This window comes from Dunckerocampus dactyliophorus, chromosome 14, assembly GCF_027744805.1.
Source record: "Dunckerocampus dactyliophorus isolate RoL2022-P2 chromosome 14, RoL_Ddac_1.1, whole genome shotgun sequence".
Taxonomy (NCBI): domain Eukaryota; kingdom Metazoa; phylum Chordata; class Actinopteri; order Syngnathiformes; family Syngnathidae; genus Dunckerocampus; species Dunckerocampus dactyliophorus.
The window spans coordinates 14,713,357-14,739,126 of NC_072832.1; the positions used below are offsets into that span (position 1 = coordinate 14,713,357).

The 25,770-nt window shown below is 40.2% G+C and overlaps 1 protein-coding gene across 13 annotated transcripts in view; it reads left to right on the forward strand.

Annotated features, from left to right (window-relative positions):
- eys (eyes shut homolog) overlaps positions 1 to 25,770 on the forward strand; it is a 259,527-nt gene that overhangs the window by 192,707 nt on the left and 41,050 nt on the right. For all 13 annotated transcript variants that reach the window (XM_054798574.1, XM_054798573.1, XM_054798572.1 and 10 more), the window contains one exon: positions 12,607 to 12,757. In XM_054798574.1, the coding sequence (XP_054654549.1) occupies positions 12,607 to 12,757 (151 nt within the window). The remainder of the gene's footprint in view (positions 1 to 12,606; positions 12,758 to 25,770) is intronic.

Genomic DNA, 25,770 nt, shown 5'->3' on the forward strand with positions numbered 1-25,770 from the left:
TGCGTGGCATTTCTAGGCAACTGCTTTGAACTTCAGCAGTTTACCGGTTAGCTTGGCTGGCTAGCAACTGTCCACACTTGTAACTTCTGTATTTCAATGAATCCGTACCTCTCGCCAAGTCCGAGTTCAAGTTGAGGGTGTCCGCAAGCTTTTCTGATGTTGTGATCACAAAGTGTGGTCAGGGAAGCGCCATAATAGTTCAAAGCTCCAGTAACGACAGCAGAGCTCTTGACATGAACATCCTTTCCGGTCAACAGGAAGTAAAAAAATAAAAGATGTATTAACACGGTATATTTTTGAAAAACTGAGATAGAGTGGCGAGGGATGACTGTAATATAACTAAGTGTCAAATACCACTGAACATTATTGTCTTTATAAAAACCCCAAAATATACACCACACTCGTATTTAAACATCTGGGTTACACATCTCGCAGATCTCACAAGACAAATTCAATCCAATTTCAAAACACCATTTACTGGTGGAAGCCATGCTGGTAGTTAAGCTACTTAAGGTGCTTTTAGGCAGTTGCATTATTAATCAGTCTTTCATTCCTCTCAGTAGTAATGACCTGGCTGGCCCATCTTTTAGCTGACATTGTCCCTCCATGGGGGCTTGCTGAGTGGATTACTCTTCTAGTGAAGTCCAAAATCTTTGTAACAAGAGCGAGTGATTAGCCTGGTCTCACTCAACACCTATTTGAACTTTTAAGCAACAATAAATGGTAACTTTAGTTTGAGAGAACAGCTCCATACTCATAATTAGGAGAAAAGCATTTCTGCTGTTGCTATGACAACCACAGATAACCTATAATACAAATGTCAAACTCAAGGCCGGTGGCCCCGCCACATCATTTTATGTGGCCCGCGAAAGCCTGGAAATAATGTGTGTCGATAATACACTTCACCTTTTTACTTCTAAATGTATTTGTTCTTTCATTTTGACGGAAAAATTGAACTGCATGCAGTTCTCTAAACTTTAATATTATCTGAGTGCTCACCATCTGAGCATTTCTGGTTATCCAAAGAATACCAGCTTGTCACCTTCTCATTTCAAAGCAAGTTATCCATCAGTTTGTTAGTAAACATATATTCATCAAGTGCATGAGCAATTGTGTTATAATGATGAGGCGATGATATCATGAGGCGATTGTGCAGTTCTGTTTCTATATATTGACAGTTACAAGCGGCCATCTGAGGGCAGCCATAACTGCCATGTGGCCCTCAATGGAAACACCCTTGACCTCTGACATTGGTGGACATTCATAACAGTGGTGGGCCAACCAGCACACTTACATGTAGCACTAGTGTCAGGGCTGATGTCACTTTTCAGAGTTGTGTGCAGCGTAGGGATGAGCGAGTACACAAACTATCTGTATCTGTATCTGTTCACCCATTTAAATTCCCTGTTGTGGCAGTACTTGGAATGGGCGGGGCATAAACCGGAAGTGTGTGTGGTTTAACCGGAAACGGGCGGGGTTTAATGCAGTACATTATTTTAAGTCTGAAATTGACACGGATTGATCAGAAGTTGCTATATGTATTGTTTATTATTCAGCTATATGTGTACTGTGTATGTGTACAAGTAATCTGTAAGCTGTCAAAAATAGAGCGTTAACGGCGGTAACTAATTTATTTCATTAATTACATAACATTTTTTAGCGTATTTAATGCATACGCATCATGGCAAGCCGCTGCTCTCTGTTATGACGACAGAGAGCAGCACAGTGTAGCTCCACACAGAGTCTGTCGCTGCTTTATAACTTTATTCTGACCTGATCACATCAACAGCGCTGCAACTCAAACACAATATGTGTATTTACAACTCTAAACAAAGTAAACAATCGTCTCGTGTCTATTCGCCATTGCAACGACACGTCCTCGTTGTCACTAGACAGACTGCGAGATGCCTTCATGGATGGCCCGAACATTACTACAACATCTTTATTATGCGTGTATGTGTGGTCTAAATCGGGTCACCAGCACGGTGCCCGCGGTACCAGGTGGCCCCTAAGGACCACATGAGTCGCTTGCCAGCCTTTTCTAAAGATAGCTCAACTAGTACCGCTTACATGCGAGCTGCATCTAATTTTTTGGGTTGCTATTCTTGTTTAAATCACACTTACAGTACATGTAAACTGGAAAAGACAAAATATTTAAAAAACACTTTAATTTTTTTTTTTAAAGGCTGTTTTAGTCGTGCTCATTCTCTTTTGTTCCTTTAAGTTAATATGTGATTAAATGTAGCTCCCAATTACGACGCGAGATGGGCACATAAATGCACCATGGCAGCCGCGGAGCTTTGAGAGTTGTCGTCGTAACACGGACCTTGTTTTTGATGTTCAACTAAATGTGCGTCTATAAACGTGAGTAACCTGGCAACTCCTCATTCATTCAATGCTAGACGCTGTTTGCACCGTGATACTGTATGTGTGGTGAGCCTGAAGCAACCAGACGCCGAGCTGGTCACTAACTGCTCAGCTAAGTTAGCCTCGTTAGCATTGCCACCAATTCATGATGTTGTTAGCATGCTATCTCAATGTGTTTAGTGCACTGTTGATAGCTGTGAAGTTATGTGCATTTGTAGATATGCCCAGGGAGGGTTGGTCGCTGTGTGTGACTGGCCAATCACAGAGCGTGAATACATAAATAAGATTTTCCGTCATGACGATTACGGATAATGACGAGCTGTAATCGTTTCATGCTCATATTCGGCAAAAATTATTTATCCGTAACGGATACTCGTCTACAACGAGGTCATCCCTAGTGCAGCCCAAACATTTGCTACATACTTAAGTAGTCAAAAAAGATGACATAATATGAAAACAACCCTAATTGTTGCTTGCTTGCTGCTGTTTGTGTTTACACTGCGTTTATATTCAATTTCACTTTACCAGCAAGCAAAAAAAAAAAAACTATTATGTCTAACCACTATTTAAATTAGAGAATGCACTTCAAAGATTGGTCCTCTAATTACTAAAAATACATAAGGGATACAAGTATGTCAGTATTTGTGTGCAGCATGCTGCATGTGACAAAATACAGTACATTCAATTAGGTGAAGAAAAAAAACAAACAAGCACTTCACCTTTTGCTTTTTTATGTACGTATGTGAGTGTGTGCAGTGTCTGCAGGTCTGTGAATAGAACAGCATTAGTATGATCTGCCATACTCTCGGATGCTTGTTTTGGGGTGGGGAAAATGCATTTCAAATATATATTAAAAAAAAATACCAGGTATTTTTTGCCCTGGTAGCCTTTTAAACACATGACTGACAATACCATGAGCACCGCAATATATATAGCCTACTTTTCGCCTATAAATTTGTTAAATCCACATCACTGTGATAGCGTAGAAGTAGGTCATTTATAGATCACACCTTGAATATAACAAATGAATTTCAAACCATAAAGACATTCACTCTATAACAGGCTTAAAAGGGATTTGTCATATGCTCGAATTTAGGGGGGCTCCCATGAGAGTTATATGCTGCCGATTCCGATACCTATCATGCATTTGTGAGATCGGCCTATACCGGTCCCAATCACATGGATTAACTGTAAATTTTTAAATTTATTTGTGATGAGTGCTATTGACCAGGGGTACCGTATGGGGGGAAAGTTTGTACAATTCCACCCAGGAGCCTCTATAGATAGGTGATTATTAAAAAAAATCAAAAGGGGTGGGCCCAGAATTCCTGGCTGCACCTTTGCTATTCGCTATATGATCTGTAAAAAAGGACCATCATTTTGATCAAAACATATTTTCTTTTTCAAGAGGACATACAGTACATACTGTATATTAGGGATGAGCGAGTACACCTCTGTCTGTATCTGTATAAAAATAAAAACCCACAGACATTAATCGATGCAACACTAGCTGTTTACAGCTCTGTCTTGTTGTCAAATGCACTGCGTACATAACAAAACAAGCTTAACAAGTAAGAAAACCTAAAAAAAAAAAAAAAAACCCGTCCGGAGTGGAGGCAGTGACCAATGTGACACGAGCCGTTTTCAACTCTGTCTTGTCACCGCGTACGTAACAAAACAAGTCTACCAACTAACTTTGAATAGGGAACGTGAGCTGGAGTCGAGCCAAGAGTCACTGTCTGTATTGTGTCTGTGTGTGAAAGAGCTCTGGCTGTAGCAAGTGTGTCTAGGGAGGGGCGGTCGCTATGTGTGACTGGGCAATCACAGAGCGTGAAGAGTGAATACATAAATACAGTAGTTACCCAATGACGATTTTCCTTCATCACGGTTACAGATAATGACGAGCTGTACTCGTTTCATGCTCGTGCTCGGCAAAAATGCATGATCTGCAATGGATACTCGTCTATAACGAGTATCCGGCTCATCCCTACTGTATAGTCGTGAAACTTATAGAGGATGAGACACCTCCCTTAAGGAGATGTTTGATGTGAGAGTACATTGTCTGATGGCACTCTGGCAGGGCTTCCAGGTAGCTGAGCTCCAAGTGAGTGGGGCAGTCGGCGGAGCCTGGTGTGTTCCACCGCTGACAAAGGCTGGTCATCTAGTCCGATGAATTTAATTATTTTGTTGGGTTATATCCTTCTGACTGTCACGCACATACAAGCGACTGTTGCCCAGCGTTGACTATGTTAGCTGCCATTTGACTGTTGGGTTTGCACACCTGCGCAAGGGGAAAGGGGGTATGGGGGACACTTCCCGAGACATTACAGCTGGACACTACACTGCACACAGGGATCTCTACAGGCTGCAATAGTACGAGCCACAGGCGATTGCTTTTTGTGATTGGCATTGAAAGGCATTGATCAGCATATGCCGATCACGTATTTTTCCACAGAATCGGAATCGAATTGGAGACCGATCGATCGGAGCATCCCTACTAGAAATGCATACAAATAACTAGTAGATATAATACAAAAAAAAACGATGATGTGAACAGATCACGTCATAGCTGCTCTGACAATTGTTTGATGACTCCTCTTTATCGATCACCATTATCTTAAAATTGGCATCATAACTGTTGTTTGCTAACTTGCCCACCATTGAGCCACTGTTTTTTTCTCAGTATACGATAGAAGTCATTTGGCACTACTTGCTGATTTGCACGTCTAAATCTTTTTCAGGCTTTTTTTCTGGGGAAAAACGTATTCTAATAGTTTGACAGCCTGAGGGAAGAAACTGTTTTTTTGTCTGGTTGTTTTGGCGAACAGTGCTCTGTATCACCTACCAGAGGGGAGGAATGGGTACAGTTTGTGGGCAGGATGTGAGCGGTCTGCAGAGATGTTGCCTGACCTCTTCTTGACTCTGGACCGGTACAGTTCCTCTCTGGAGGGTAGGCTGGTCTTGATGTTTTTTTCTGCGGCCCTGATTGTCCGTTGCAGTCTGCTCTTGCACAGGTGGCACTATGACTTTTTTCTTCCTCATCCATCTTGCTGTTGTTCCTTATAGAAAGAGATACAATTTTTAGAAACGACCAGCTGAGCTAACCACAGGTTTTTAAGGCATCCCGCAGATGTGTATGCTCTTCCTCTTTGGCCTGCGGACTGGTGGGGACATTATCAGCTCTGTTTTGTAAGGTTCTGATCACACCCAGTTTGTGTTCCAGTGGGTGGTGTAAGTCAAAAGTATGTATTGGTTAGTGTGTGGGGGTTTTGTGTGAACCCCAAAATGGAGACCCCTGTTATCTCCCCATGAACATGTCAGTCCAAACAAGGAGAAACAGGAAACATTGTTTGGGGCATGCCTCTACCTTAGAGGATAAATACTGTGGATCCTGGACCATACGCTCAAACTAGAGACGTTCTATCTAGTCTTTGAACTTGAACTGATGAAGCGTGCTCAGATGAGACCTGAACAGTAAAAGTTGCAATGGATTCAATGCCCTGAGAATATATTGACCTGGATGAATGAGAATATTCACAGACACGCACTGAGTTAACAGATTCCGAATGACTTTAAAATGCCAACCGCAGATGCTTTTTGTAGGTCCAAATAGTGGGTATGTTAGTCATTGTAATTTTAGTGAGATTGTAAAATACCGTAATCCCTTGTTTATTGTTTTTAATTGGTCCCTTATTTATAAAGTGGATATTTTCGTAATTAGAACATAGAAAACCTGTTCTACACATGACTTTCTACATATGTTTTTTTTTATGTTATTAGAGCCCTCTGGACATTAAATAACACCCCTATAGTCACCTTTACACCCATGTTACCCAATATAGTAGCCATAATAACAGAAAATAAGCCATTTAAGACAATAATGTGTTCCTGTGGCATGGACAGGAATTGATGCCGGGGGTTCAGAGTTGAGTTTTAGCTTCGTGTGGGTTACGGCCGCAACAGTAGCTCATGATAGGGATTACTGTGCCTGTTGTGAGATCATTCAAACCTACAATAAAATCCTGTTGTTCCAGCGATCAAGTCTGGCACTTGTGTGTCTCACCAAACATTACAGTAACATTACTGACACCTAGTGACCAGTGTAGAATACTACATATCGTCTTTGAATGCGTCTTCTGAATGCCTTATATTTGTATTTCAGTTCATTTAGCCATTTTCATGCTGTAAAATATGCTTAAATATGCATATCTTTTGACTAATAATAGGCCGTATTCAACCACGAAACAGTATGATTTATTATAATTTATTTTTGACAAACTATGATGGAGAGAAGTTGCGAAATGTGAAGCACAAAGTGGCAAGGGACGACTGTACTCACAACACCGGTGCAAACTACAACCAAAACAATAACATATAGTTCATAAAAATGATTGTGATGGATAATTGTGCAAGGCAAGTGAAAGTGTATTCTCATAGATGTGCGTGCATGTGCATTTCATTTGAGATATTAAAATGCTGAAACGTTGAGAATTCATCTCATTCCAGCTCATTATACATCCCTAAGGAGGACTGGTGTTGTGATCAGATATGATCGCTGTCAGGTGAATTCAATTGTGTCAGATTAGCCTAATTGTTTCACCTTCAACCTGTCAAGACACGCTGCTTCATTTATCAGCTGCCACCAGTCATCTGGACGCTTTGATTTTAACAGATGCACGTCTCTGTCTTCACAGATTTTTTTATAATGACTACTCTGATGACATGCCTTTCATCACAAGAATAGATTTGAAGATTGCAGTGAATGCTGTAAAAATGAATTATATTTAGTTTGGGGATGTGGTTTTTTTTTTATTGTTGTCACACAGTATTTACCTCCTGCCAGATGCAGAAGCCGGGAAGAGGCTGTGAGCGTTGCCATAGAAAGAGATGAATGTTCAGAAAGCGTACATAGAGGGCACAGCGCCTTTTATCTAGCAATGCTTCCTGGCTTATGGCACTGCATCGCTCTCACATCAGAGGATAGGAACTGAAAAGAAAACTCTAGAGATCAAACAGACAAAGTTAATCAGAAGAGAACGAAAAGACATGCATTGAGATGCGAAGGATCCCTCTGCCAGACCTGCTTCTTCTTTTTTTTTTTTTTTTTTCTTTACACCTCTCCCCTGAAGCAAACATGTGAGTCTCCCCCCGGACTTCAATTGTCAGCTCAAGAAGAAAAAAATCAGAGGCGGTGGTGGGTTGTGGAAGAGAGAGAAAGCAAGGAAGAGAAAGAAACAGGTTACAGGTGCCGACAAAAGGACGAACGCTCCGTTAGGCTCGGTGCAGAGTAACAGTACCGCAGGGATGGCAGCAGGAAAAATGTCCTGAATGTTGTAAAAATGGAAAATAAAAAGACAGGGCAGTGTTCACACAGTAAATAACACTTGTCGAGAGATGAGTAATCGCACGAGCGGAAACAACTACTTTGAGAGGAGATTATGTTTATTTATCTGAGAAGGATGTTGCCACATCAGCAAATCATTAACCTGCATGATAACGTTAACGGTGGAATTTGGTTCTTACTTGTAATTTCAACACCTTTAGAGTGACCATCTTTTTTCCAGAGAATGAGGATGGGTGTGGGTGGAGTTTGTTCCGGACATATAACTTGAATTAAGTCCGTAATAGTCTTTAGCAAGCCAAAAAATGGCAAAACAAAATATTGCAAATGAAAATAGACCAATGAATGAAACCCTATTCAATTATTTTTGTGTTTTTGAAATGCTTTTGTTTTTATATATTTACTGTATAAGTCGTGCAGTGCTGCTGACGAAGGAGTGCTTCCAAATGTACAGCTTTTGAAGGAAAATGGAGCGCCTTGAGTGGAGTTTTGGTATTTGTACATTAGGGGTGTCGCGAGATCCCGGGGCATGAGAGATCAAAACGTGATGAGATTTATCATTCACAAAAAATACGTCTCACAGGAAATAGACCTGGGACGATAATAAGTAAATTAATTAATCACATTAGAAATGAAAATGAACTTGATCATTTTGCCTGCCTTGATGTACACTCGTCCCTCGCTACATTGCGGTTCGATCATCGCTCCCACGCGTTATTGCACTTTTTTAAAAATGAATTACCGTAATGAATAAATGATTGCTGTTTCGTGGTTGACTATGGCCTATTTATAGTAAAAGAATATTGAAAGACAAGTTGTATGTAATATTCTGGTCACTGATGAGACATGAAATTATACTACATTACCTTCACACTGCATGGTGTCAGCCACGGCATGTCTGACTTGATAAGAGTAAAAAGTTATCCTCCCAATTCGTGTGGAAGTGGTAAGTTTTGGGCTTTTGGCTTGACTTTGTCTTTCTTTCCTACATTGTTTGAAATACTTTAAGTTTAGAATAAGTAAACTGGAGAGACTAACTAGTTAGCTCGGTAGCTTGCTATGCTCGCAGCGGCCATCTCTTATGCCCCTGCAGTGATCCCGTAAACTGCACCCTGTGGTTTAAACAAATAATAATATCATAATAGTGTGAAGGTGACTATAGGGGTGTTATTTCATTTCTACAGGGCTCAAGTAATGTTAAAAACTATATTTAGAAAGTCATAAGAAAGAAAATGGCATATGAATTTCATTAGGGTGAGACTTTCATAACACACAAGACATTTGGTCAAGCTCTGACCTACTACTAATGAAGTCGTGATACTAGTCAATTTGCAGCTTTATGCTTGGTCACAAATAAAGAATATGAGGGATTTACATGTATTTTGCACTTAGTTTTAACCACTGCATATGCCACTCTTAATAATACCAAATAATTCCTGGCAGGCAATTAACAGCTGTTTTTAATAGGCACTCTCGCCTGCTATCTCTTGTCATGCTACTTCATCTTTGAGGAGGAGTCGTACAGAAGACTGTGGATTATCTGAACATGATTTTCTGACTGCAGTCCATTCAGATAATATTTCACAGTTAAGAGCCTCCCTGTCTCAGCTTATGATGAGGAAGACCTCCAAGTCAGCTTATAACAGGCATTATCAGACTTCAGTATTAAGCTAAGCATGGCCTCTTTGTGACAAAAAAGATGGGGGATTTTCTGGATGCCCGTCCTATCCTGGAGGAATTGTTGCGAGCTGTCACATCAGGCTTGAAAACAACAAGCTCAGCTTTTGCACGAGTCTCTCCCCGATCTATGTCTATTCGTTTTTGCAGCCATGCCATCACTTTATCACAAATGGCAGGAGCCTTACTAAGACATACTGTACTTGTCTCTACGGCACACACCCATTTGTCCAAATTGTAGCCTCAGTGGTCTGTCCGATTCGTCAAAGTGCCTTGGCTCTGTCATCGGTGTCATGATGAAATCAAAGTGGTCAACACGTCTTGTGTTGCCTTGCTGTGACCCCATGACCTCTTCTTGCAGTGTGCCTCTATGGAACCACAACAATAGTAGCTGTCCCCTCACAGAGGCCCTGAGTAAGCTATTTCTTTCTGTCTTCACCTTTTCATGTCGCTTATGTCTTCTTGGAGAAGAGGTCAGGATTAGCATGCATCCTATTTCCTCCACCTTACTGTACATCCTGCTGCCTTGTGTTGGGGGATTAGCGCTGTAGTAGCAGCCTTCCACTGCACTGCCCCGCTGTTGAATGTCCCACTGTGGTTTAATGTAAACAAATTGGAAAATTGAGTAAAATATTGATGCTCTGTAAAGAAGACATGTTAAGAGGAGAGGGGGCTGTGCACATTTCTGAAATCTTTGCAATTACAATTTCACGGCTTCACTCTATCACGGTTTTTCAAAAATATATTAACTCATGTTGTTTTGTGGCTTAGTCAAAAAAATTGTCAGAAATGTGCAAATTCAGCAAATGTTATGTATTCTTTGCCTAAATTAAGCATTTTCAAGCATAAAAATGACTAAATGAACTACAAAGCAAATATAATATAAGGCATTTAAAAGACGATTTCAGGCATTGATGAAATGTTGTATTCTACACTGGTCCCTAGGTGTCAGTAGTGTTACTGTAATGTTCAGTGAGACACACAAGCACCAGACTTGATCGCCGGAATAACAGGCTTTTATTGTAGGTTTGAATTATCTCACAACAGGGGCAAGAATCCGTAATACAAAATCTCAAATAAAACTTTTGCAGCCATAACGCACGCAAAGCTGAAACTGTGAACCCCCGTCGTCGCTTCCTCTCTTCCAGGTCCCCGAGGGAACACATTTATAACACACACGAGCATTAGTCTTATTTATGTATTAAATGGCTTATTTTCTCTTATTATGTCTTCTATATTGGGTATTACGAGTGTAAAGTTGACAATAGGGGTGTTATTTTATGTCTAGAGGGTTCTAATAATGTTAAAAACCACATTTAGAGGGTTGTAAACAGGTTTCCTATGCTCTAACTACAAAAATCTTTCTTTTATAAATAAGGACTCCTACTTATCAGAAAACCAAGTGTACATAAAAAATTTTTCTCTTTAATCTTTTTCTTTTTTGAAATCAGAATAATTATTTAGTTTTGTTGGAGTTTTGAAGCAACATTACCGACAGTACATGCTATTATGTTGACAGACTAGCAATTAAAGTAATTATATTGTGCAGAACAATATCAATTAGTTTTATTCTTACTTTTTTTTTTTTTTTTTTTGGTGCCAGAACACTGTCATTAAAGTTTCGAAAAATGTTGGCATTGTGGAAAAAGATGTAGTGACACTGAAACAAGCATTGCCACTGAAAAATGTCCAATGAAAAATAATTTTTATTGTATATTTGAACTTTTTAGATTCCGATGTGGGGTTTTTTCAAGGCAGTCTTCAGATTTCCCTTTTATGTCCGTCTTTTTTTAATTTAATTTAATTTTTTTTTGTATCTTTGCTATTCAATTGCAACATTGTTGGTTTTGACTTTTACTTTTATTTTTTTCACTTTCAACTTAATGGCAGTGTTTTGGTGTGGAATTGAAGGGTGTAGGAAGTAAAGAGGGAAGTTGACTTTTGTAAAACAACAACAATGAAAAATGAAAAACTCACTGAAAATGAAGGGGAACTCTGAAGACTGACAGTCACAATATTAAAACATATCCGAAAAATTATTGTATTTTTTTTAGTTTGTTTTATTTTTCAGCAGCACATTTTTCAGTGACGCTGCTTATTTCAGTGTCAATAAATGCGCACATCCAGAGGTGGGAACAAGTCAGTGTTTTGCCTGTCTCAAGTAAGTCTCAAGTCATTAATCTCATGTCCCGAGTCAAGTTTCACGTAAAGGTGTGCGAGTCCAAGTCAAGACCAAAGTCATAGGCTTGAAATTTTTGAGTCATGAACACAGTTTTGTGTTTACCAAATAAACTACCATTTTAACAATGTAACAATCTATTCAGTTTTTACAAATACAATGAATTCATTTTGAATAGTGTTCTTTTTAAAATAAAAATCAGACCAGTGTGATAAAACGTAGTCACAAAAAAAGTGTGCATTCAGAATGTTTGTAATCCACACGTTCGTTGTTTGGTCTTAAACCTGATTGGACGTCAATCAATGAGGCAGATTGGAAGGGAAAATATGTTGTCTTGCTGGAAATGACCTCATAACAATCATGTTAGTTGGGGACACATTTTAATCAACACAGTCACCGAAAAAGTATTTTCAAGTCATCAGACTAAAGTCCAAGCAAGTCCTGAGTCATTTATGTCAGAGTGTCAAGTTTTTGATGATATTGTCACGTTGAGTCCAAAGTCATCAAAATTGTGACCCTAGTCTGATTCGAGTCCAAGTCGCGTGACTCAAGTCCACACCTCTGCAAACATCTATTTTCAATGGCAAAATGGACACAAAAGCAATGATGTAGCATTGATATCCTGGCATTGCCCCATGATGAAGTTAAACTGCAATGGCATCCTCTAATGTATTAACTGAGGTCTGGTACTAATTTCATTTGTTTTTGTTGGCATTTGCCACAATATTTCAATGAATTGCAATTTCCAATTCAAGTTGGACTTCTCTAATGTTAAAACTTGATCATACATTAACAATTTTGGTCATAATCTGACCTTGGCCCAGGGTTATTAAAGGGATTATATACATCTGGCTCAAGATTACGTTTTTTCAACCAAAAAATATAAGAACACCACAACCGGCTAGAACAGATCGTACAATAAAATGTCAGGGGACTCATTGCATAGTCCCATTAAGAGCTTCATCATTTTAAGACTTTGTCCACTGCCAATATTAATAAAATTAAAAATAGTTTTGCCACTGCTTTTTTTTTTTTAACTCAGCTCAGGAGCAGAACTTTGGTGGCGCCTTCCTTCACGTGTTCCTTCAAGACGGAAGCCCTGTTGCTGAACTTGGATGCGGCGCCAAACGTGTTCTTCACGTGGAAGCCAGCCAAACCATCAACAACAACCGATGGATACCAGTGACAATCCGGTAGGAATTGTTTCTTTCTCCTATTCCAATGCCGTCATTTCACGTCACTCTTTTCATTACTTACGAAAGTATTTAGTTGCCATTTGATGCAAGGCAATATAGACTGCTAGGTTAAAATAGAATATTTTAAAGCCACTAGTGGCAAATGAGCTAAACACTGCAGTGATTAACATTTTAAAGCGCCTCCGTCTAAACCTTTGTAAGTCAATGGCTTTGATCTCTGCACCAATAACACGCCACTAGCATGAAACAAATGCAGTACAAAAAACATGTTCTGGGAATACAGAATGAAATCACGCACACAAACAAATGAGTGGGTATGAAATATTTCATTCCCCAACCTAAAAACAAGAATGAGAAAAACAATAAAGATAATAAATTGGCACTGCTATTTACAGGTGCTGTCCAAACTACACTTTTTTTCAAACCCAAGAACACCACCGTTTCGTTTCCATTTCGATTCCATTACAACCAGTTGATGTTTTTGATTTACATTTCTTGACAATATTAGTGATTTTCTTTTTCGTCACATCAGTGAGGAACATGGAATTCGGATTCCTGTCTCTACTTTCGTTCTTTTCCTCCACTGTCCAGAGTTTTGGAATCTCCTCTTCCAGTTTTGGAGGAAGTTGCAGTCATGACTTTTACCAACCTGGCATGCTTGTCAGCCACATCTTCCTGGGTAAAAATGTATAAATTCCTAAAAAGCGGTACAGAGCAAATATAGCCATCAGCTTACACGGGAAATACGGTTTTACAGTGAGGCATTTAGCAGCAGATTTGTTTCACCAAAATATTGACACGTATTTGCATGCATTTGCACGTCTAATCCAGATAGAAGAGATCACAATGTTTCAGTCTGAACCAGCGGAAAGTGGAGACGAGGGAGAGGGCTTGCCGCTGAGCTGTGCCTCCGTTTTATCCTTCATCGTGGTTTCATTCATATGCAAATGAGTACATGACATCATGCGGTGATGTCTGAGCAATGATGACCTGCTTTTTTTGGACGAGAGTTAGCCCCACAGAATTAATCTGCTTTTAAATAGAGTTCAGTTCTTACTCCTTTGCCTGTAAACAATTAAATGGCTAATTACACAAGCTCGTTTCAACCACCATAGTATATTTCCTCAAGGGACCATGCTATAAATATACAGTATACAGTGAATGCATAAATATATAATACTGTATATACTGTATGGCCAAACCTCAGTTTCATACGCCCCAGTTTTTATAAGATTTGGTTTTCAGCAAAAATGTTTGCATAAATTTTGCCTCTTTTTTTTTTTTTTTTTTTACAGTATTACACGTAACAAACTAGTCTGTCTGCCCTGTACTGTATGATTTTGCCAAACAAACAAACAAAGCACCCTTGCTGACACATTTTTTAAATTGAGTGTGACTCTTAAATTACCCACCATGGGGCCAAAGAAAGTTGTGAGTGTCAGCCATTTGATAAAGAAGGTGAGAAACACTTCTGAATTCAGTCTCGCCAGGATGTACGGGAAGTATGCATCAACAATAAGTTTCATCCATTTGTCATTTTTAATGATATCACATTGTTTTCTACATGGAAATGTATAATTATTCTCTATAAAATGTATTTAATTGGAATTAATTGGATGTGCATTATTTCCTGTGGGCCAAAATTGCCTCAGTTTTTGGACGTTTTGCTTTTCTTCTGACCTCTGGGAACAGATTAATGATGAACTTTAGTTATAGAGATAAAAGAAAACAAACACAGGCAGTATTTCCATAAACATATAATATATCCCGCAGTACAAGTTGTACACTGACTACTCTAAAGTGTGTCCCAATTTCATTTCTAGAGTATTGCCCCATGAAAAGACATGCTGTACTGTACTAAAAATGGTTGCTGAAATGTGTGGAGTGAGTGAGACTTTGCAGGGAAAAAAAAACATACATTGCTTGCTGTGCACTGCTCTATTTGCTTACCTTTGCTATTATTGTGGGTCCCAAAGAGTCACAAAGAGTAGTGTCACTATGAGAATGGCTTTCAATCAACCTGTTTTGTCATTTAAATGAGGATGTGTTGGATCAATATCCCATTGAGCACTGTGAAGAAAATGACTCTTCACTTTCTTTGCTGTTTATCCATGCTGGGCTGTTATGTGCTGCAGTTTTTATAATGACATAATTGCTCCCACAAGTAGTTGGAAGGATGAGTGCAAATCAACACATTAAACAACGTTGGCGGGTCTATTTAAATGACATTAAAAGCCCTCCGGTGGGTGATCTACACAGCTGCTGCACCTGTTCTGACGTTTGAAATGTTCCTTCCACTGTACCAACACACTTTAGGTGAGAAAAACGCTTTCCAAAGTTCTTGTGTTTGTTTTTTTATTTTTTCTGTCACCAAATCTCATTGACAATTCGGTTTCTTCTGGGTTTGGCGGCACGTTGTGGCAGTTAATGTGTGGTTAGATCAGTAGTCTCTTCATCACTCTTAGGGCTACTTTGACAAAAACAAAAGACAAGCGAGCTATTTGTGTTTTATTTATATGACTGGCAACATTTAAATTGTATTGTACTATATTTACAAAGCAGATATCCACTCAAATAGTGTGATCTTTATGTCTTTATGCTACAGTATTTTGTGGTCTTTTGCCATTAAATAGAGGCATGATGTCTGAATTGAATAGTTATGCAAACACTTGCCATGAACCTCACGCTACTTCTCTGATAACAGTACAGTTTGTATGTCAGTGAAAGAACACATAATGAACAGACAAACTGATATAAATTGTGCCCACAATTACCATAAATAGCAAACAGATGTTTTTTTTTCCCCTTCCTCTCCCTGGAAATGTGTCATTGTATTTGTCAACACTGGAGGTCTAATAGAAAATGTTACAGTCGACAAGACAAAAGGCCATGAATGCACCGTTATATTATTGCACAACAGGGAGCCAGTGTCGTTTTTCCTTGGGGGAGGACATGTTTGTTGTTGGCTTTTGATGTTGCTAAGGTCTCCCTTTGGGGATTTTCGGCTTACAGCACTCTGAGTAGTTTTTTCAAGTGGTGGACTTGTGTATGTTACTATTTTAAAACTGTGTTCAGCATGAGCTGTGGATGGATTTATATGTGTGCACAAAGATAAACATGCACGGCACAAGGCAATATACACAATAACGTTTCCCTCCATGCCGCCGCTTCCTGGCAGGTGTCATTATTCAAATATATGCCATTTTTTTGTCTTTGTGCAGAGAAATGACAGTTGTGTCTCACTCTCATTTATATGTCTGACTCACTAGAGTATTTCTTTATATGATGACGTCGCCGCTGTTTTGCTTCATTTGGTTTGAATTAAAATACATTAAATAGCGTTGATAGCAAACTATGGGATGTCTCAAAAGTCACCTCTCACATTTCAGCAAGCATTTTACAACAGTATAGCTTCTCAAGAAATGAAACTTGGATATAACTTAGGAGTAGTCGGTGTACAAGTTGGAAAGTAATATAGATTCGCTTGTCAAATGACTCAACAAACCACCATTACTGTCAAAATAGCTGGCAACACAAGTTAATTCACGCCACAGTGAATATGCCCAAACTGAGTCGAAAGTGTCGATAACCTTCAAAATTTTAAGACCAGGTGAAAAATTGCAAGAATTAACATTTTGCACTGTTGGATCTAAAGGAGCTTCAAAATGCAAAAAGAAAAAAATGGGAAAACATTTGAGTAAGCAATTTATCGCAAACAACCATTAAAGTGAAATAGGCTCTTCATCAGCTGACCAAAAATCTTTGCAAAAATGTGGATTCAATGTCATTTTCTGCCATAATGTTATTTTCATTCACACAAAAAAATAAGCAAAAAAGCTTTCTTTTTTAGAACACGGTCGGATTGTTGAGCTGCGTAAGCAAGTCCTCTCACAGCGCTCCACTGCTGCTGAGGTTGGACGGATAAAACATTGAAACTTTTTAAAAAGATCCTGAGGGTTATGGAACAAAAAAGTCAAGTGCTAGACCCAAAAATCTTTCACTGGCTGTGAGCCGAAGGATCCAATTGGCTATCCGTCAAGACAGGGGATGATATTGGCCCAAATGAAGGTAGTTACTTAAGTCAAGTCAATCTTTATTTATATAGCACATTTAGAACAACCTGAGTTGACCAAAGTGCTGCACAAGCCATATAGACAATAACAATAAAAGCAGTAAAAACAATAACTAGTAAAAATACTATGATAACACATAGACAGCAAATTTAGCTAAAATAAATTAAAACACACAAAACAGAAAGTCTATGTTCTTGCTTTATCTTTGAACACCAGTGAAAAAAGATGTTTTTCAGCAAGGTTTTGCGTAGCTCTGATGTGCTGGGGGAGGCTGTTCCAGTGTTTTGGCGCCACCACAGAAAAGGCTCTGTCCCCTCTAGTGGTGGGTCTAGAGCGGGTGACAGACAGGAGCAGTTTATTTGCAGACCTCAGTGCCCTACCTGGGGAGTGAGGCTGCAGGAGCCAGACAGGTACAATGGGGCCAGTCCATACAAGCATAAAACCAACAGCAACACTTTAAAATTAATCCTGGTACCGAGTGCAGTCCAATAACCATGAAACGGCATCTACGAGAGAAGAGTTTTAAGAACAAAAAATGTCTTCAAAGGCCTTGCCTCCTTCAATGCCACAAAATTGCCAAAAATTGTTTGGAATTTTCACAAGAGCACCAAACATGGGACATTGAAAGGTGGAAGAAAGTTTTATTCTCTGATGAGAAAAAATGTAACCTTGACGGTCCTGATGGCTTCCAACGTTACGGTCATGACAAAGAGATCCCACCTGAGATGATTTCCACATGACACAGTGGAGGGGGTGCTATCATGATCTGGGCTTTTTCTTTCAATGGAACAATGGAGCTTCATGTTGTGCCAGGGCGTCAAACGGCTGCTGTCTATGTCGAGATGCAGCAACAACTGCAATCAAGCGTTTATGATAACTTGCAACAAGTCTCTTACAGCGCTGTGGAGGAAGTTGGGTCCAATAATCTTTCATATAAAGATGCTGTGGCATGACCTTAAAAAAGCGATTCATGCTGGAAAACCCTCCAATGTGGCTGAATTACAACAATTCTGGATTTAGGTCAGGACTTTGACTAGGCCACTCCAAAGTCTTCATTTTGTTTTTCTTCAACCATTCAGAGGTGGACTTGCTGGTGTGTTTTGGATCATTGTCCTGCTGCAGAACCTAAGTTAGGTTCAGCTGGAGGTCACAAACAGATGGTGGGACATTCTCCTTCAGAATTTTTTGGCAGACAGCAGTATTCATGGTTCCATTTATCGCAGCAAGTCTTCCAGGTCCTGAAGCAGCAAAACAACCCCAGAACATCACACTACCACCACTATATTTTACTGTTGGTGTGATGTTCTTTTTCTGAAATGCTGCGTTACTTTTATGCCAGATGTAATTCAAGATTCAAGAGTTTTGTAATGGGACACACAACTTCCAAAAAGTTCAACTTTTGTCTCGTCAGTATTTTCCCAAAGGTCTTGGAGATCATCAAGATGTTTTCTGGCAAAATTGAGAGAAACCTTAGTGATCTTTTTGTTCAGCAGTGGTTTTTGTCTTGGCACTCCGGCATGCAGGCCATTTTTGCTCAGTGTCTTTGTTATGGTGGAGTCATAAACACTGACCTTCACTGAGGCAAGTCAGGTCTGCAGTTCTTTGGATGTCGTTGTGGGGTCTTTTGTGACCTCTTGGATGAGTCATCACGGAGCTCTTGGGGTAATTTTGGTTTGCCACTCCTGGGAAGGTTCACCACTGTTCCCTGTTTTTGCCATTTGTGGATAATGGCTCTCACTGTGGTTCGCTGGAGTCCCAAAGCTTTAGAAATGTCTTTAGAACCTTTTCCACACTGATAGATCTCAATTACTTTCTTTCTGGGCAGCGGGAAATCACTTTTTCACACAAGGCCATCTAGGTTTGGATTTGTTTTCTCCCTTAATAATTAAGTTTCATTTACAAACTGCATTTTGTTTTCGGATGTACTGTCGCTGACTAATATTTACATTTGTTTGATGATCTGAAATATTTAAGTGTGACAAACATGCAGAAAAATAAGAAATCAGGAATGGGGCAAACACTTTTTCACACTATTGTGTATACTGTACAGTATGGGGGGGGGGGCATATTTGTTTTTCTCTGTTGCCACCGAGAAGTTTGTTTCCCTTTTGAAAAGACAGATGTAAATAGTCAAGCCTAGCAATATGTACAGTATATTAGGTGTGGGACTGAATGCTGACCTTGACCAGAAAAAGGATGGACAGATCAGATGAGCACATAGAGACCCACATAGACAATCACACTATAATCCCTGATTATAGGAAAGTCAAAACTAAAGTAATGACAACTGTAATTAGTGTTCCAGTGAATAATAGCCAGATCATTCCCTTTGCAATGTGGAGCTGTAATTAGGAAAAGACAATTGATTACCTTTTTAGTCTACAACAATTGACAGAAGCCATCCTTAGGGCTCTCCAAATGGCTTTAATCATGGCATGATTCCTGGAGAAAACTATTTATTTTAGGGAAGCGCCATGCGACATGCTCAGTAATGGGAGGTTTTCAATAAAGCATGTGCTATGTAAGGGTCTACATGGTTTTGACACAAGTTTGAAACCGTGTTACACTCTTTGGCCCAAGTTCTTTACTCGTGGTAACGAGGTCCTGATGGGCCTCAGCAGCAGCCTGCTTGCTCACAAGCAGTACTGTCACCTAGTGGTGTTTTATACAGTACGTATGGTTGGAATTAATAAGTGAGTCTCAGCAGGCAGTATAAAAAACATATTTTGACCTTTTTGGTTGCTTTGTATGTAAGTACAGTGGAACCTTGGATAGCATCAATAATTTGTTCCAGAAGGTCAGACTCTAACCAAATAGACATTAACTGAATCACTTTTCGATTTTCACCATAAGAAATAATGTAAATCCAATTAATCTGTTCCAGAAAGACAAAAACATTAACACAAAACACGTTTTTATAGTTTACAGTTATAGTTTTACATGCAGAAAACAATTCAAAATGCATATAAATGAATACGTATAAATGATGAATGAAGGGGATAAATGAACATTTAAGGTTACGGCTACTTTTACCTTCACTGAAGACATGATTCTTGACGTGACCGTTCCCAAAGACACCATGTGGGAGCGAGAACAACACCTTCCTGTTTTGTCATGTTATTTCTCGAATTCAATAGTGTTTCTCACCTCACCTTCTTTTAATGTGATGCAACTGGATGCATTTCACAGATAACACTATTTGTCCTACTGTTAACAACGATGCAATTTGGAAAGCCGCACATCCCTATGTGGTGCAAAATATGCGTGTAATATCAAGGTTTCTCTGATTCCGTGATCCGATAACTCATTTTATGCCAATATTGGACGATATTATTGGGCATTGTTAGTTTGCAACAAGTTTTTTGCCTGGCTTTGGAAGCCAGGCTCTCATCTCCACTTAATTGAACAAGTATTCCAGTCATTTTCCTTTGTTGTCATATGATAATTGCAAATTATACATGATCATTAATAGGAGCCCAATATGGTGTAGTCATCTACAAGGGAGAAGTTAACAGGTGCTGACCTTGTACATTTTATCCATGTGGCCCATTTCCACGCTCCGCTCGCAGGTATGAAACTTCAGAGTCCATTCTTCCCATTGATCGAGTGAGGTGCTAAGTGACCTGCAAATTATAAATTCACCACTAACAGGTTCCACATTATGGTGTTCTTCATGTAAGGTTATGAGATACGACTAGAATAATAAGCCTTCATCAGCTGCTGAGAAGCGTCTCGGTGCACAATGTTTTACTGCCATCTGTTGCCGATACCTTCAGATGTTGCAATGCAATGATAACGTTTTAATGATCTTCCCTCATCATTAATTATTTGTAGGGGCACCGTGAAGGAGGCATGCTCAAACAGCACTGTTAAGACACACTTTCAGAAACACCTTTGTGATAGGACGCAGTGCCAAAAATACACACCTGTGATCCCGAAATGTTAGCAGGTTATATTTTACATTCAGTTGCACGGAATTAGTCACGCAGCAGAGACGCTAAATGAGATGACAAAAACAACATATGATTAGAGAATTAGCCAGATGAAGTAATGCATAAGTGATGATTCTGTATAAATAATCACCACCATATTGTGCTTTTGTGTACTTGGAGAAAATGAAATATTCATACATATTTGTTTGTTTACCTCAAGTGGCACTAGTGTCGCTCCTGTGAGACGGAGCGCTGAATGGTGCGCATGAGAGACAAATTACACAGAGCCTTTTTTCTCTTTTGTTTTGTCATATTTGTTTGCGTAATAAGTGAGTTTTTGTGGGGATGTGCTTGTGTTTTTTTGCACTCACGGTCACATGTGGTTATATCAGAATAGCATTAAAACATCCCAGTGGACCAATCAAAAGTGAGCATCATTATCATTGTAAAGGCAGAATGCGTCATGTGTGTCTCATTTTGGATCTCATTAGGTGTACCTATTATTGTGACCAGTGTGTGCATGAGGCCATGGTGTGTTTGGTAATGATGATGATGATGATGATGGCGGTGGTGAGCACCTGCGGGTCATATTCCTCCCCTCTACGTAGCTACTAGACGATGTAAAGAACTCATCTTCATAAATAGTCATCTGTGCCTTTGAGCAAGACCGATGTAAATGAGCCTGCTGGAGCGTCCCGTGCGCTCACGAGAGCTCATGAAGTGGTATCATCGTGTTTGCTTAGGGAACGCACTCTGGGTCTCATAGGGGCCCTCTCTGCAGCATTACCAGACTGGCTACAAAGACTGTTGGCACAAAACAGGTTCTTCATTGGGCTGCTTGAAATTCTTTTTCAAGGTGTGAAACATGCTTGGATTATATTTAAAGAGCTTGGAATGATATCATTGTGTTTAACAAGAAATTGCTGGCTAGATGGTGAAATAGAAGACCTGTGCTAACATTCCACACAAAAAAGTTTGTTTTTTTCCTTCATTTTATTTTGTTAACATGAAGCAAAATGTTTGTTTTAGCAAAATACTTCCACATCTCTTAGGCACTGAAGAGTGAAATGATATTTTTTAATGTATTTCTGCTCAGAATGCTGCAAAAATTCTTCTTAAAATTATTACAGCTTTTACAGATGCCTCATCTGCCCTGAAGGAGATTTGATGACACAACACATATTAGTTTGAAGTTATTATTTGTTTTCTCTAGGAAAAGTTCAATTTTTTCAAATGCAGATGTTGGCAGGTGCGCAAGTGGTATAAAGTTTAACAGATATGACATTTTACATTTACTATAGCTCAAGTAAAAAGCATTATAAGAGGAAACACAGTATAAACAAATAGTTTTGGTCCCAAAATATCAAATAGTTGCAGTGGGCAGGCAACAATGTAGCCATAATGTATGTCACTGTGCAACTGCTTGACTCCGGTGGTTTCAGCTGTCTACAATGAACAATTATTGGACGTCGCCGGTTCATTGTTTTTCCTTCGTCCCTGTTGTCACCTACATATTTGGTCCACCTCAGGGGTGTTCAAACTTTTTCCATCGATTGCGGCATACTGAAAAGACCACTTTGATATTTGTGTGCTTTTTAAAAATATTTTGTTAAAAGGTTCAACAAAACATACAGTATAATTAAAGACAAAGTTTTGTGTTATTATTTGGCAACAATGTCAACAGTCAAGTTTTTCTTTTTGCCTCGTGCCTTTATCTCTGTTTTCCCCATTTTTGCTGGGTTTTTTTGTTTAATTATCTTTCTACCATATGCTGCGGCCCAATAAAAAAGGAGCTGCAGGCTGCCAATGGCCCCCAGACCACACTTTGGACACCCCTTGCCTACCTGAAGAATGAAAAAACGCGTTCTACTAAAAACTGTTAGGTTTGTAACTGTTAGGCATTGATACACTGACGGCTTATTAATATATGAGTTATTAAATGATTTGCATTTTACATTAAAAAGTGGGCATGTTGCTTTTGTACCTCAAGCTATGCAACTTGCCAATGTTGTGCACTGCCAGTGTCACTACTACTACTACTAGGACTATTACTACTACTACTACTACTACGACTATTATTACTACTACTACTATTACTACTACTTAGCTGAGCTAAAACGTTAGCTCAGCTAATTAGCTGCAAGCCAAGCCCCTCTGTTCAGGCTAACGATGACATGGTACCTACTAACCTGTGCCTGGACTCGGCACACCACACTTGAGACATCGCCTGGTGGAAGGTGAGCAACGTTGTCCACTGATTCAGCATCAAAGAAGCACATATGGCCCTTCCACACTTACTGTATTTTACCACCACAGAGCATGTGCCTTTTGTGCCAGTGAACAAAAGAGACAGAAACAGGAATGAATGTAGCTTGACTAGCTTGTCTGCACATGTACAGCTGTAATGCCCGTGCTTGTGCTTAAGGAAGACGTCATCACGATGCAATTCCAATCAAATTGCTAACAAGCGACAAACACAACACGTTGTAAACGCACACATACAGCCGGGTTAGTGTTTGTGAGGAAATACCACCATGAATGAGCAGTCCAACAAACGTCCCTTCTCCTCACGATGACAGCATTTCACTCACATTAGGTCAATTTATTGGCAAATCCCGCTATTCCGTTAACCTGGAAATGTAGGTTCCCCACGCGTAGCACTCGCCTGGAATCTTGCGTCTCATTGGTTCCCTCATTTCTGGTTACCTTGAACGGTTTTTATTTTGTGATCGCTTACTTTGTGGAGACACTGACACTGTCATCAAGACAGTAGCTCCATCCAGTGTTTACGCTAAGTGCATGTTAAATCAGTCCATTATATTTTTAGACTTTGATATAGGCCAGTTAAAAATGGATGAACGGCTACATTTGGCCCACGGGCCGTAGTTAGGTCCGGTCTACCTGCTGCAAAACCTCGTCCCTGTGTATGTTCTTCACATTGTCTTTTTCACCTTTTTGTTTCCCTTTGCCTGTGCTTTTAAGTCCCTGCACCTGCTCGTGCTTAATTAAATACTCTTGTTCAGCACGCCGCCTCTGTCTCTGCATCCCCGGGGGTCCAGCCCTCGACAGTGCATAACAGAATGGTCAGCCTTCTTCCATTTTAAAATAGAATGAATACAAAAAGCAATATTTAAAGGAATACTGTGGATTACGACAGAACCTTGACTAACAGAACTTCACTCGGTATAGTGGATCCTTGCATACTGTATTTGCGATTCAGCATTTGTGTCCCTGCGATTTGTTTTCTGAAAAGAAGCCATGTTTTTGCAGAAAACACATCTCATTCACCCTAATTGATGAATGCTAATAAATAATAATTAAAAAATAATAATACATAAAGGAAGCATAGAATGTACAGCGTAATAATACAATATATCGTACCACACAATGTATGTAACAGTGGACACCCACGCAGTCTGGCCCCGCACATGCCGGGGCTCGAACCAGGATCCACACATCCCCTCCAACTGAGAGTTACGTCGAGCATTTAGGACTTCAACCTTAGCTTTTTAGCTTCCTTCATCGTGAGCGAAAAATGGGAATTGAAGAGAGACAGGGAGTGTTCTGGAGCTGAATCTGCAAATGTTGATCCAAAATCAATGTCAAGCTAGCAGGATGGTTTGGAGGGGTAAATTTCAGATCCACCATCTTAGATATATTTTATAGTGTGCCTGATTGATGGAAAAAGATATGGGCAGTAGGGAAGCCCATATTTTCCAGTCCCGGGCCACCTCCTCCAGTTCCACCAGCAAGACACCAAGGCGTTCCCAGGCCAGCTGTGAGACTTAATCCCTCCAGCGTGTCTTACGTCTTACCCGGGGCCTTTTCCTGGCTGGTCATGCTTGGAACACCTCACCATGAAGGTGTCCGGGAGGCATCCGGACTAGATGCCCAAGCCACCTCAACTGGCTCCTCTCGATGTGAAGGAGCAGTGGCTCCATAGAGTGTGTCCAGCCACCCTATGGAGGAAACTCATTTCAGCTGCTTGTATCTGCGATCTTGTTCTTTGGTCATGACCTAAAGCCCCTGACCATAGGTGATGGTGGGAACATGGATCGACCCCGAGATACTTGAACTCCTCCACATGGGGCAGGACCTCATTCCCAACCCGGACGGAGCAGTCCATCGTTTTCCGACTGAGAACCATGCCCTCAAATTTGGAGGTGCTGAGTCTCATCCCAGAAGCTTCACACTGTGCAAACTGCCCCAGTAAACGCTGAAGGTCACGTCCCGATGAGGACTGGACTCCCTCGACGCCTTGGCTGTGCCTAGAAATTCTGTTTATGAAAATTACGAATAGAATCGGTGACAAAGGGCAGCCAAAGGCCAATGTTCACCAGAAACAGGCTCGACTTACTGCTGGCAATGCGAACCAGGCTCCTGCTTCGGTTGTACAAGGAATGGCATGTAGTAGCGCGCCACCAATCCCGTACTCTGGAGCAGTGTTCTGTGACCGAGACGAAAACCACATTGCACCTCCTGTAACTGACAGTCGACTCACGGTCATACCCTTCTCTCCAGCACCAGGGAGGCTGGATGCCCCTAGAGTTGGAACACACCCTCCAGTCAACGTTGTTGAAAAGGCATCAAGACCACCCCGGTCTGCCGATCCAGAGGTGCTGTTCCCGACTTCCATGCAATGTTGAAGAGACGTGTCAGCCATGACAGTCCCTCAACATCCAGAGCCTTGAGGAATTCAGGGTGAAACTCGTCCACACCCGGAGCTTTGCCACTGGGGAGCGTGGGGCCAGATACCTCAGCCATGGTGATGGAACTGTCCGTGTTCGCGTCATCGGACTCTGCTTCCTCTATGGAAGGTGTGTCAGCGGGATTGAGAGTTCGGAAGTTTGGAAACAGTTTGATGAAAATTACAGGGGTTTTTTTGACTGCGATTGTGATCTTTGAACTAGACCTTTATGCTCTGATATATCCAAAGATCTGAACCCCAAGAACATATTTGGAGAATATGGCATGTTTGACATGCTGATTTGCTTTCGCTTGTGCT